Here is a 14,524-nt window from a genome sequence, read left to right on the forward strand (position 1 = left end):
TGGAGGCAAAACCCACCTAGATCTCAGGGTCAGAGAGCAGCAGTGAGGTCCACCCCTTCTGTTGCCACCCTCATACTGTGACCTGTGAGAGGAACTGAGACTTTTCCGGGCCTCGGGTAGAACTCAAAGTGACTTCCGGTTTACAGAGAGCCAAGTGAGGCTGTCCTGAGATGTGTGGTCACTTACTCCAGGAAGCGGGTGATGTACTCCTTGCTGCACTTGGACCACGTCAGCGGGGTGGGATTGTACTGGAGCTGGCGGGACATGATGGACGGGTGCCTGCCCACAGGCTCACAGTCATTTTCCTTCCCGTCATGCTGGATGCCGAAGCTGCAGGGGGCACAGACACAAGGATATCAAGGAGGCAGGCGTGAAACAAGGAGAAAACCACAGTTTCTCCAAGGTGAAAATAATCCACGGAGAGCCACCTCTGTACAGAAGGCATTTGATTACAAAGCGGGCCTTTGAAGTTGGAGGGGTCTAGCTAATTTTCAACTCAAAAGCACAGGAAACATTTCAGGCACGGCTTTGTTTCAAATATGCAACCCTGGGAGCCATGTGGCTAATTCAAAAACTTCTGTTTGGCAGAAAGCTAAAAGCTTCCAGTTTGGCTTTGGCTTCTATGAGACTAGAGTCGGGGGGCAAATCTTGTGTCCAGCTGCCCTCTTTCTCCTGCTGTAGCAACCGTAGCACAAAAGAGCAAAACCTTCCTCTTCCCTTTTCATCATAATTTAAGGGAGAGCATGAGAGGGGAAGCCTATGGAAGACTTTGTCAAAGGCCACAAGCTTGGAGGGGATGGATTCCTTTCTAGCATTGTTATGAGTCCTCCAACATCACAGACATTAGGGAGACCTTACAGTCCAAGGGTTAAGAGCAGGGTATCTGAAGACAGATGATTTGGATTTGAATTCCAGCTCTGCTACTTAAGGATCTGTGAGTTACTGAAACTTGCTGAGTTTCACTGAGCAGAAAATGGAGTCATCATCAGAGTCCTGGGATGAGATTTGAGTGGAATAAAGTTTGAAAATCACTTAGCAAGGTGCCTGGCATATATATATATGTTGTATAAATGACAGAAATTTTTTATTGCTGTTTTTATCATTGTCTAGCTAGCTTATTTTCCTTCTCTAGATAAGTAAGTTGAGAGTTTGAGATTTGTCAGAAGTCATGAGCTAGTTTGTGGCAAAACTAGGTCTTCTGCAGATCTTTGTGCTTCTAAATCAGTGCTTTTGTCTGTGTCTTGCTCGGTTGGCTCCCTGGCCTCCCACTGCCAGGGATGACCAGGTGAAGCAGCCTTGAAAGGCCCTAAAGTGCTTAACTGACTCCCATGGCAAGGAGGTGCCTGGGAAAAAGGCAGACTGAGAAGTGTCAGTTTATAAGCCAAATCCTCAGGATCACCATCAAGATGACTTCTGAGTCCCCACAAGACCCCTCTCCGCTGGAATCTGCTTATTGGACACTTACAACCTAGAGATGTTGGCTCAACTTTCCAAATCTGAACAGAGGAAAGTATGATGTTTTACTCTGCTAGTGAAATTCAATCCCTCTGACAGAGAAGCTCATATCTAACTTTAATAAAATCTCCTGATCAACATTAGCTACTCTTGCAGAAAATAGTCTTTGGGGGATTTAGGGATTTTCTTGTCTTGTATTATTTTTAATGCATTAAGATGTTACCAACTTACTTACAGACTCTGATCACATTCTACATGAATACAAAACTCACAAAGGAGTCAGAGAATTAATCTACAGAACTCTCACCACCCAACCACAAAGAATTTAATTCAATGGAAGTTGGTTTTTTTTCCCCCTTGAGCAAGCCTTCCCCAGCCTGTTGCAAATCCAGTCCTACCCAGTTCATAAAGTATTCCACAAGTTCACCTGTTCAATAATTAGGAAAAATCCTAAACAAGCATGGTTCTAAAAATATCCATGAATAATTGTTTTTCTAGCATTGGCTATTCCAATAAGACAAGCCATATGGCTGGATCCTATATACTGAGTGGCTTCAAACCTATACTCTAAATACATTAGTTCCCCAAAAGGAACTGATTTTGTTCCCTCTAAAGTTTTTAATTCATTAAAGCATTCCCCTTCCAGCTTTATCACTCCTCTGTGCTCCCATCCAACAAAAGAAAAGCAGTGCTACTAAACAAAGGTCCCTCTGGACATGCCTACTTTCTCTAAATGGGGGGAGCACTCCTGTCACATGGGATCAGTGGGTCCATGAATAATGAGAGACAAGGAAAGCACAAGGGGTCAAAGGGGTGGAAGGTGTTTCCAGGAAGCTACTTTGCAGCAGGTGGGATGAACCTCAAGAGCAGCTTGGAGTAAGGAGCCTACGACAGTCTGAAACAACTAACTGGGCTGTTGGATTAGCCTGCTTTACTACATCTTTGTTTTGTAATTCCTGTTAGATGCATTTATGAAATTATAGACATGAAACAGTAAGCTAAGTCACTGCCTGGGTTTCAGGGTATCACTTGGTGAGACATTCCTTGCCTTTTACTGTTTATTTTATGGTGGAGTAGAACCAGCAGAGAACAAGAATCATCAAAGTATGAATGTGAGCTTTTCTAATGCATTCAGAAAATATCAATTTGGTATATGCAACAAGCAAAGCTCTATAAATGAAATACATGGAATATCACAATCCAGAAGAGTGGGATATATTGGGTGGATATTGCATTTTAAGTGTTCATCTCTATCGTGATATTTTCATTACTTAAAGGAAAAGGATGCTAAGTCTCAGAGAGGTTTTTAACTTTCCTGCTGGAATTCCATCTTCATTTTTGGTAACTCACCTAAGAAGGGATGAGAGCTTAGGTATGGATGATAGATATAATCCAGGCTTCTCATAAACGGAATTTAAAAATTTTTTTTTCTCAGAATAAAAATCAAATTATTTATTTAGGCCATAGCACAAGTTAGTTAACTTCACTTTCTATTTTGCATCCTATGCAATCAGTGATGAAACAACTAAGTTTTCGAGAACGATGGGGTATCTTTGTTATTGAACTATAATGAGTATCTTCTTAGGATAGTAGCTTATTGTATTTTTCTTTTTCCGGGCAGCTGCAGGCCATTTCATTGATCTGCCCAGTGTTTCTCAGTTTGGTCCACAGCTAGTTAGAACTTTACACCTAAAGAAAGAACTAAATACCTCAGAAGCATCTTTAGCTATGAACAAGTTTCTCAGGACACTCCAGGACACTCCTAATGTCTTCTCTTCTTCAGTTTTGTGTCTTACCAAAGCATTTTTTTCTATCACTCAAACTCAAGGTTATATGTCTTCCTTCAACTTTGTCTTTCTTATCAGTGACCCAAAACTTTTCTTTTTGCCATTTAGAAGACAGTGTTCTATTTAGGTCATCTGTACATGGCCCAATACCCCCTTTTAAAAATTAAACTTTTAATTTATTATATTTATATATTAAATTTATATTATTATATCATTATAGATTCAGATGCAAGTTGTAAGAAATAATACAAAGAGGTCCCATGTACCCTTTACCCACTTTCCCCTCATGGTAACATCTTGCAAAACTGTAATACAGTATCACAACTAGGATACTGATGTTGATACAGTCAAGATAGAACATTTTCACCATCACAAGGATTCCTCACGTTGCACTTTATAGCCACACCCACTTCTTTCCCTCCCCCATTCCCTCCTCAAACCCTGGCAGCCATTAATACGTTCTCTATGTAGATAATTTTGTTATTTCAATAATGCTGCGTAAATGGAATCTTACAGTATGTAACCTTTTGGGACTGGCTTTTTTCACTGAGCATAATTGTTCAAAGATTCATCAAGGTCACTGCATGTATCAATAGTTGGTTCCTTTTTCTTGCTGAGTAGTATTCCACAGTATGGATCCACCACATTTTATTTAACCATTCACCATATTGAGTTGAAACAACCCCTGGGTTTCTTCCAGTTTTTGGCTATTAAGATTAAGCCTCTATAAATATTCATGCAGAAACTAAAACAACATTGTAAAGCAATTATACTCCAATAAAGATGTGAAAAAAAAAAATTCATGTATAGGCTTTTTGGTATGAACATAAATCTTCATTTCTCCAGGATAAATGCCCAGGAGTACAACTGCTGGATCATATGGCAGTATTACCACCAGTTTACTTTTTAAAAACTGCCAAATTGAATTAAGTATATAAAGGATCCATTCTTTGGACACAAGTGGTGAGCATTTGAGAATGTCTTCTCCACTTTTCTTTAGCTTGGGCATACCATTGCTGGGAATGTCTTGAGCAATCATAGCAATTGACCTAGTTATATTCACTTGGCATTGCTTGGTCAGCAGATGCCGCTGATACCAATGACTTTATTGGAAGCTACAAGGGACAGTCCTTCCACATATCAGGATTGAGGATGCCTATACATTTGCACATACTAATAATTTTCATTTTGCCAACTTATTATCAACATGCCAACAACTATGGCCTGGTCTTTTCAAGACCTAGCATTCTGTCCTCAATCATTATTTAATCATAAGCAAGTCCCTTAACCTCTTTGTATTTGAATTTTTGATAATTAAGGATACTAGAATATATCACATTTATCTCCCAGGGCTTTTTGGTAAGGATCAAAGACATCACAGTACCTAATTCAACCTACTCATTTCAGAGATAAGGAAATAAGCACAAAGAAGTGAAGGGAATCCTCTAAGGTCATAATACTGGTTGATGGAAAAGCCAGAATAAGCACTCACTTTTCTGAACTCCCAAGCCGATACTCTGGTTTTGTACTTCAGGTAAAAAGTATTTTGAAAAGTTCCAATACTATATGAGAAAAATGGTGGGAAAGCTCAGGCCAGAGAGGCTGGGCCTTGAATAATCCAGTCAACAGGGCTCTTCCTAATCCCACCTCCTTTTCTGGCTGGATCCTCCGAACATGCCCAGTGTTCTGCTTCCTTTTTGGAGGGAGGAGACCCAGGCTGGTGGTTACATAACAGGCAGGGGTATAGTTGAGACATTTACAATGACTCCCCACTCTGAGCTTCCAGTCAGTATGCTGTTCTCTTATTTGTGGTTAATACATACACCGATAAATTAAGTTATGGATAAGCTAAGATCTTTCCTCCATGGGAACTTCTGATACCTAGAGAATCCAGAATCCTCATTATTCCTTTATTCAACCTTTCTGAAACCTGCCTTCAATCAATTCACCTAATCAAATTCACACGTTTGTGCGACAACTTGGACCTTCTGTTAACTGGTGTTTGTCTGCTGGGCTTTCCAAGTTTATAGCAGTTTTCCATTTTTTTCTTTGTTCAGTGTTCTCCTTTAATACATATAAGTAAAATGGGACTAACAATAGTATCTACTTCATAATGTTGTTGAGAGGATTCAGTGACACAATGCAAAGCGTCTGGCATAAAGTAAGGGCACAAAATGTTAAGGTTTATGACTTTTTAGTGATATTAACAATATTACAATTTCATAAGGACTAAATAGGGATTGTTACTCCTGAATTAATCAATTAAGTTAAAGCTTATCTCCTTGTTTCTGCTCGCTTCATTCTAACTCAGAGAACTGCAGTGGCCTCTTTGATTCTGTGATGTCGATGGTACAAGGGGTCAGAGCAGAGAAGACAGTGGAATCTTTGTCATGTGTGATTCCCCATTCCCCCCTTTACAGATGAGGAAGCAGAGATTTAGGAGGGTGATTCTCAAGCCACGATGCAATCAGATTCTCCTGACACCCTGTTTAAGTTTCCCTCCATTCCCTCTACTGATACTGATGCATGAACATGAGGAAGAGATCTCAGTTTCCTTGGCCCTTTACCTGTGTCCAAGCTCATGGGCAATTGTGAAAGCCAAGGGGAGTCCAGAATCTTCATTGATGTTACAACTCCGGTGAGGCTGGCACATTCCCGACAGGTGGGACAGACCCAGAGTCTCACAGGGGCGATTGACACCAGCACAGATGTCTTTTCTGAAAGTAGAGAACAGAGATGAGTAGGTACCCAAAAAAACATCTGGAAAAATAAAACCAAAAACCTCCTGGAAAAAACCTGGGTATTAATTCACATTCAATATGGTCTGTAAAGCATGATTAAAATTGTTCTAATAGTCCATACGAATTAGGGAGCAATTTTGAATTCACTAGAAGTATTCTGATTTCACCACTTGATGATTGAATCTCACTAACACCTGAAAAAGGTAGGAAAATGTGGCAAATGTTTTACTTTGAGTTGCTTTTGCTCTTAATCTCAGGAGGCCAAATTATATTATTTGACCCATAAGGGAAGGATTTGATTGAAAACTGGAATTAATTTGAACTTTTAAATAGGGAAGAGACAACCGTCAGTGGCTGAGGTTTTTTCAAACATGAAACACCTTTTTGGTCATTCTGAGGTCTGTCATCAAAACTCATCTGAGAATTTTTAGTCATTCATGAAAAAGGGAATTGGTCCCATCAACCCATCCAGAGATCAAATTAATGGTCTCTCCAGTTCCATCACCCTAACAATACTGCATATGGGAGGGGATGGACACACAAATAAACACTCCTAGGGTCTTACAAAATACTAGTTACAGCTTTTAAATATAAAAATGTGCTCCTATATCCTAGTAGGGCTCATTTCAATCAGTGATAAGAGTTTTGAAGAGTCGTTAATTAGTCGTATGGTTTTCTTTAGTTCAAGAAGTCTTTGCCAAGAAAGACTAGCACAAATGCCAACAGGGTTCTGAGCTTTAGCTGGTTGCAGACCTTCAGCTCATGGGGTTTGTGTGGGTGCGATTTCTGGCAATAAATGGTCTGCTTTTTGTGTCCATTGGGCCATAGAAAAGGTTCAGGCTCTGAGAACCCCCATAAGTTCTCAGTTCTCCAAGAGGCAATGGCTGGGACAATGGAACAGGAGAAAGCAACTGTCATCTCCCAGCATGCGCAGCAGACGTGAATCCACACCCCTACTAGCAGTGGTAGTTCCGTGTTGGAGAGCTTGATTGGATCATATAGCCCAAGCATTTCAAATAATTTCTGAGTCTATGGGAGGACCGACCAAACACTTTTCCACCCCTACTGCTACATATACTTTTTATTATTTCATTAAAAATAAAAGTCTAGGTCTGCATGGAGCTGCTGGGAAAAGATGAATGATGCTTTTTGGTAATCTACCAACTTTCTGAAAGTGCAGGAAGTTGGATCCCTTAAACAACTGTTCACTGAGTGCCTATTAAGTATCCAGCACTAAAGAAGATAAAAGCAGGTAACAAAAGGATTGTAAGATAGGGGTGGTCTTGCAGGCAAAGAGCTTAAACTCCCCGTAGGAGATCAGCTCCACCTCCACCATGCACTGGGGATAGTAAAAGAGAAAACACGCCTTGGCATGCAGCCACCAGCCCCATTTCACAAGGCGTGTTCACACCAAACCCACCTTCTACTGAATGCACCTCTATAGCGAGCTCTGTTGAAGTGGATCTCAGCATAGTCCTCCAGAGGCAAGTTCAGTCTTATACTTCCCTCCCTTCCTGAGCCTACCTATTTCTTCAGAGCAGAGGTTCTCAACAGGGGTTGATTTTTGTTCCCCGCACCCTCCTAGGGAACATCTGGCAATGTCTGGAGACAGTTTTGGCTGTCACAACTTGGAGGAGGGTGCTACTGGAATCTCATGGATAGAGGCCAGGGATACTGTGTTTTGTTTTGTTTTCTTCTGATATTTATTTATTTATTTTTGGCTACGTTGGGTCTTAGCTGTGGCATGCAGGATCTTTTGTGGCGCGTGGGCTTCTCTCTAGTTGTGGTGCGTGGGCTCCAGAGTGCGTGGGGTCTGTAGCTGTGGCACACAGGTTTAGTTGCCCCATGGCGTGTGGGATCTTAGTTCCCAGACCAGGGATCGAACCCACGTCCCCTGCATTGGAAGGTGGATTCTTAACCACTGGACCACCAGGGAAGCCCCCAGGGATACTGTTAAATACACTTCAATGCACAGCCCCTCACAGCAAAGAATTAGCCAACCCAAAATGTCAATGGTGTTGATATTGAGAAATCCTGCTTCAGAACTTGAAATTCTCTCTACTGTCTAGGAGTTGGTGAGGTTCATAAAAGCTTGAAACCTGACCCCTGTTCTAAGGAAGAAAAATTATCACAGTAAGAAAAAAAGGAGAACAGATCCTTCGTATTCTTACTGGGTAATAGTATGGCTATTGGGGTCAAGCTACCTGGATTTAAGTCTCTACTGTACCTGTTAAAAGCAGTGAGATTTTGGGCAAGTGACATAATTAAGCCTCAGTTTCCCCATCTGTACAATAGGAATGATTGACCGTAATGAACTACCAGGGTTGTTGTGGGGATTAAATGGAATGATGATTGTTCTAACAGATGTAGCATAGGGCCTGGCCCGTATCAAATACTCCCTAAATGCCAACTATCATTAACTCACTGATTTATGCATGTGAGAATGAGAGGAGAAACTATTTCTGCTTTCAGGGAAAGAAAAGAGACGGTGCTGAGACACAGCTGCCAGATGGCCAATGCTGGTCCCATGATCCAGGGTTCTTCCCTACAGCCAGGTCCTGCCTAGACCGAAGTCTTCCCCTGGCCACTTGCCTGGGTCCTCATGTTTCCTGGCTGCCTGCTGGCTCCCCAAAGCCTCTGTGCTTACATTCTACACCCACACCAACCTATTTCCCAGGGGAGCTATGATCAACCCAGGTGTCATAAGACCTAATGAACCTAATGTAATAGGTTTATGCCACGGACTTATTTTGGAACGTATTTGCATTCAACCGAAGTTTTGATACTATCACTCAGAAGAGTGATTCTGATGATTGGAATTTTGGGTCAGGGTAAGACAGAAATTTGGATAAGGTGGGGGCTGACTATCATCCCTTGTGCATAACCTATGCACTGGGATAATCCTGTCAAAGGGACAGATGACAAGCCAAGATGTTCAGGGGCTGCCTGTCCTCCCCAGGGACAACAAACAGACACCCAGGGCCTTTCCACTCATGAGGTTCTCTTCAGCTGGAGGGCCAGGCTGAAGGGCCTCTTCCACTACACATCCCTGGATTTCAGGATGTCTCTGAATCTGCATAGGAATGCCCAGTGAAAACTTACTTTTCCCCCATTAAGAGCTTCATTTGTCTAGATTAAAATAGTGTCTGTTACATAGTAGGTACTCAAAAAATATTTATTCAATCAATGAGCAAACATAGCATTCCAAGAGCCTAGGTTGATCAGGTAAATTCACTAGCTTTTCACAGCTATGAATCCTAGAAGGTCTGATGGTTCTTCTTTAGCACCATAGGGTCTCTCTGTAGTCAGAACAAATAGTATCTTCATGAGAGTAAAAGGGAGAAAGGCACAAGCAAACCACTCTGCCTATTCAGGGGAGGACCTTCTCCCCATATTCTGTCTTCAACATCAGTCAGAGATGGGTTACAAGGAGGACTGATTTCTGTAGAGATAGTTGCAGGTTCTAATTGGAGGAAATTTTTAAAAGAAAACTAAAGGATGAGAAATTCCATGGTTAAGAGTTAAAGGAGCCTTTAATGAGGATCTGCAAAACAAGCTTCCTGATTGTTTATAGAGCTGCACCGAAAAGCCAGTTTTAAAGATGAAATCATCACTGGGATAGGAAAGAGCAGATGCAGTTTATTAACACAGAGAGCTGTGCGCATTTAGCAAGCTTGCTGACTGCTCCCTTACTGGTATGGGAGTCAGGAAGTGTCTAGTTGACAGACGCTGCCTTTTAAATGACAAGAGCAGCAAAGAGCAGAAGAATCTCATGAGGTTGAATACCTGGCAACCCTTTCATCCGCCAGCCCTCCCTGCCTTGCAGCCCCTGGCTCTGGGGTACCTGGTGAGAAGGACGGCCACATCATGATGGGCAGGGTTGAGGTCACTCTTGGGATTGATGCTCTTCTGCCACTTACAGAAGCTGGACAGTGTCTTCTCTGCATGGTGAACTATTTTCAATCCTTGCTGGAGAAAGAAGAGGAAGAGATTGGCATGGGTGATTTTTCTGTGGTCAGAGCCCATCACTTTAGTCTTCAGAAGCAGCTAAGTGAGATGAGCTCTGGGTGGGTGTCCCAGACATCTGGCGAGAATTTGGGGAGGCCAACGTACTCCTCTGGGCCAACCCCCTGCTCTAAACACTATCATTCCCATGACTTCCACTAAAAGAACGTAAAGGGGAGAACTGCAGGATAGAAATTATCACTGGGACAAGTAGCCCTTGAAGAAAAGCTAAAAATATATTAGCAAAGACCAAGATCTGTTTGAAGTTCTATTTCTACTGGTTCTCTTCTTCCTAAGCCAATACAATTCCAAAGAGACATTTTTATTTGTAATGCAAAATGAATAGAGTTTCAACAAAAAACGTCTTCCTTTCATGAGGTGTCCTGCAAGGAGGTACTGGATGTTTCCTTGCCCATGGTTTCCATCTTGGTTTGACATCTGTGGGTAAAGGGCAGAGGGTGACATAATCTCTCCAGGCTTTTAACCAGTTAGGATCATTGATTGTCTGACAACAATTAGGACGCTGGGGTAGATGCACCAGCCTGCAACTTCAAGGGCTCCCGAGTCATATCTAGCTGGCCCGCAGTTACTACTGGAGATGGAAGGAGAGGGCTTGTTCCAAATTAACTGGATGAACACTTGTCAAATGGGAGAGAAGAAAAAAGGGATAATCAGCCCTAGAAGGGCTCCGGTTTAATTCGAATTTCTAAAGGAGAAATTCCTTTCCCTTGCCTCATTTCTTCGGGGTCTCTATATAGAGCCATCTCTTATACAAGGTGGATTCTACATGGAGAATGACCACCTCCCTTGGCTTACTCTAATCCGAGTCTATTACTCTGGGCTCGGCCCAAGATCTTCAGGGCTGTCTCTACATCAAACTATGAGCTTGCTTCTCTATATTCTGTATTTTGCTAAGGCCCACACCCAAATCCAACAAGGCCTGAGAGGCTTCGGTTGCTTGTCAGAGGTACTCCCAGGTCCCCCCACCCATGCTAACTGACTACCATAGATCACCTTCCCTTCATGAAAACACAGAAAGGTGGCTCATCGCTCATAAAAACTCACTGAACTCCCTAGTGTAAAGAATTTAAATAAAAGCAACAGACTTCATTATTTAACAATCCTCATCATTATGTCATCCATTATAGGGTATATGGTGGTGGAGGGAGAGAGGTTCTGGGGACGAGCTGGGCACAGGTGAGTCAGTCTCCTATTCAACTAGTCAAACTGTAGTTAGAACAGGAACCCTACTGGAACAAACATCCCACACCCACCATAAAGAACTGGCTAGGTGGCATGAATTACGAATGGAAAGGAAGAAAAGAGGAGGAAAGAAAGGGAGTGAGGGTGGAGGGAAGAAGGACGGGAAAGGAGAAAAGGAAGGAAAGAAACATTTCTTGATCGTTTACTTATGTGTCAGATATTTTCACATAAATTCTCTTTTCTAATTTAATTTCATCTTCTCAGCGTTACTTGTAAAGAAAGCATTGTTATTTTCATTTTATAATAAGAGGAAGTTAAACCTCAGAGAAGTGAAGAACTAGCTGAAGGTCACTCAGGTCAGTTACTGCATCAAAGACTTTGAGAACAGGGGCTCCTTGATGAAGCTGTGCTTCTAATTGGTGACCAGCCTCATTAGAAAGGTGCCTTACTTCCCCTTCAGACAAGAAGGCAAGTTATCAAACAAAACATCAGCTATGATTAGATTGCTTTGAGGTTTGTTTTAAACCCTACATTTGTTTGTTTGTTTGTTTTGGGGGGAGGAAGTCTCTGAAAGAATACTCATTAATTAAAAAATAATGCCATTTTGCATTGTTCCAAAGAAAATGAACGTGGTATAAATCTAACAAAACACGTACAGGATCTGTATCTGGAAAATTCCAAAATTCTGAGGAATGACATGAGTCTTGATCTAAACTGCACACCTTATACAAAAATTATCTCAAGATGTATCACAGACTGAAACGTAAAATGTAAAACTATAAAACTTTCGAAAAAAATCATAGGGGAAAATCTTGGGTCCCTAGGGAAAGAGTTCAGAGACTGGATACTAATCAGATGATCCAGAAAAGGAAAAACTGAAAAATTGGACCTCATCAAAATGAAAAACTTTTGCTCTGAGAGACACTTGTGAAGAGAATGAAAAGATGAGCTACAGAGTGGGAGAAAGTATTTGTAAGCCATATAGCTGTCAAAGGACTTGCCTCTAGAAAATCTAAAGACCTCTCAAAACTCAACAATAAAAGAACAATGAGAAAACAGACAAAAGGCATGAAGAGACATTTCACTGATGGGGATATACAGACGGCGAATAAGCACAACAAAAAGATGTTCAACCTCATTAGCCATCAGAGAACTGCAAATTAAAACCACAATGAGATATTACTACCTGCCTATCAGAATGACTAAAATTTTAAAAAGTGACAGCACCTAAACCATGGCAAGGATGTGGTAAAATTGGGTCACTCATACACTGCTGGTGAGAATGTAAAATGGTATAGCCGCTATGGAAAACAGTTTGAAGTTTCTTAAAAAATTAAACATGCAACTACCATATGACCCAGCAATTACATTCCTGGACATTTGTCCCAGAGAAATGAAGACTTATGCTCACACAAAAGCCTGTAGTGGAATGTTTATAGCAGCTTCATGCATGATAGCAGAAAACTGGAAACAACTCAAATGTCCCTCAATGAGTGAATGGTTAAATAAACTGTTATATACCATGGAATGCTACTTAGGACCAAAAAGGAACAAACTCTCCATACACACAGCTTGGACGGATCTCAAGAGAATTACACTGAATGAAAACAATCCAATCTCAAGAGGTTATATACTGTACGATTCCATTTATATAACATTCTTGAAATGACAAAATTATAGAGACATAGAACAGATTAGTGCTTTCCAGGAGTTAGGTTGGTAGGCAGAAGGGAGGTACAAAAGGGTAGCATGAGGGATCTTTGTAATGGAACTGTTCTCTACTGTGGTAAACGTTCCAGAAATCTATACATGTTAAAATTGCATAGAACTAACTGTGAATACACACACACACACACACACACACATCAATTAGTGCTTGTAAAACTGGTGAAATCTGAATAAGGTAGGTGGTTTGTATGAATATCAATTTATTGGTTCTGATGTTGTACCAAAGTTATACGAGATGTTACCACTGGGGGAAACTGGGTGAAGGGTATATGGGATTCCTCTGTACTACTTCTTACAACTGTATGTGAATCTACAATTACCTCAAAAAATTTTTTAATATCTTAAAAATAATAACTGATCTGAATCAAGGCTAGAGGGTTGCAATAGAAGGTCTTATAAAGCAGGGGTCCCCAACCCCCAGGCCATGGGCCGGTACCAGTCTGTGGCCTGTTAGGAGCCGGGCCACACAGTAGGAGGTGAGCAGCGGGCAAGCGAGCGAGTGAAGCTTCATCTGCCGCCACCCATCGCTCCCCATCGTTCGCGTTACCGCCTGAGCCCCCCCTGCCCTGATCGCTGGCATCACCGTCTGAACCATCCTTCCCGCCCCCGTCCATGGAAAAATTGACTTCCACGAAACCGGTCCCTGGTGCCAAAAAGGTTGGGGACCGCTGTTATAAAGCACTTTTCAGTATGAGTCTATGTGGGTTACTTACTAATTAAATATGTGTGAGTTCCCAGAGTTTTGAATCAAAGGGAACCTATAATCTTTCAGATGGGTTACAGTGGGTAGGAAGAGCCCACACATCACACACCCACATACCTACACACCCACTCTGAGGTTCAGTTAAGTTCCCTATTTAAATAGCCATGAATGTAAAAGCTTGTTAGAGCCAAGGTGCCCACACAGGCAGAAGCGGATGGAGCCCCTCTCTAAATGTTCTCCTGCGGCTCACAGACCCTGGAGGGGGCACACAGCTCAAGGTGGGATATTGCCAGACTGGAAAAACTCAATTTTTTGCTTCGATATTGTCCTTTTATACATTGGCTGGACTCACGATTTTGGAAGAATGTACATACCAATCCACACGTGTCTGTTTGAGGAAAAGTGAATGCTTACAAACATCCACTGTCCCTGGATTCTGAGCCAATTCAGTGTCAGCAAGGACATATCTCCACTGTCACGGGGAAAGCAGTCATCTTCCAGATGCCGCAGCATAAACTCTGCCTCCAATTTTCCCATCGTTACTATGAGCCCATTTCCCTGAAGGATCTTAGGAACTATAAATCCAATCCTCTCATTTAAACAATAAGGAAATACAGGCCAGAGAGGGGAGTAATTCAGCAGGTTTTGGCAGAGCAAGGTTGTGATGCCAGGTATGCAGCTACTAATCCAGGAATGGTGGTTTCCAAACTATTGAAGACTTCTCTAAACCTTTTGCTTTGAATAACTGGAAAGATTTAGCAACTCACCTATCAATGATTATCGCTTATTTATCTCCCCCACCTCATACTCCCACCACCAGGAAGGAGACAAACACAGGCAGAGACCCTCTCCTTCCAAGATCCCCAGCTCTCCTTCCTCGTTTTACTCTCTGGCCACTTTTT

At 41.8% G+C, this 14,524-nt stretch overlaps 1 protein-coding gene across 3 annotated transcripts in view; it reads right to left on the bottom strand.

The window, feature by feature from the left end:
* The window catches only part of ADAMTS12 (ADAM metallopeptidase with thrombospondin type 1 motif 12), a 415,782-nt gene that overhangs the window by 144,189 nt on the left and 257,069 nt on the right, over positions 1 to 14,524 (bottom strand). For all 3 annotated transcript variants that reach the window (XM_036846885.1, XM_036846887.1, XM_036846886.1), the window contains 3 exons: positions 9,828 to 9,952; positions 5,810 to 5,959; positions 187 to 330 (listed from right to left, as the gene is read on the bottom strand). In XM_036846885.1, coding sequence (XP_036702780.1) covers positions 187 to 330; positions 5,810 to 5,959; positions 9,828 to 9,952 — 419 coding nt within the window. The remainder of the gene's footprint in view (positions 1 to 186; positions 331 to 5,809; positions 5,960 to 9,827; positions 9,953 to 14,524) is intronic.

This window comes from Balaenoptera musculus, chromosome 3 (assembly GCF_009873245.2).
Source record: "Balaenoptera musculus isolate JJ_BM4_2016_0621 chromosome 3, mBalMus1.pri.v3, whole genome shotgun sequence".
Lineage (NCBI taxonomy): Eukaryota > Metazoa > Chordata > Mammalia > Artiodactyla > Balaenopteridae > Balaenoptera > Balaenoptera musculus.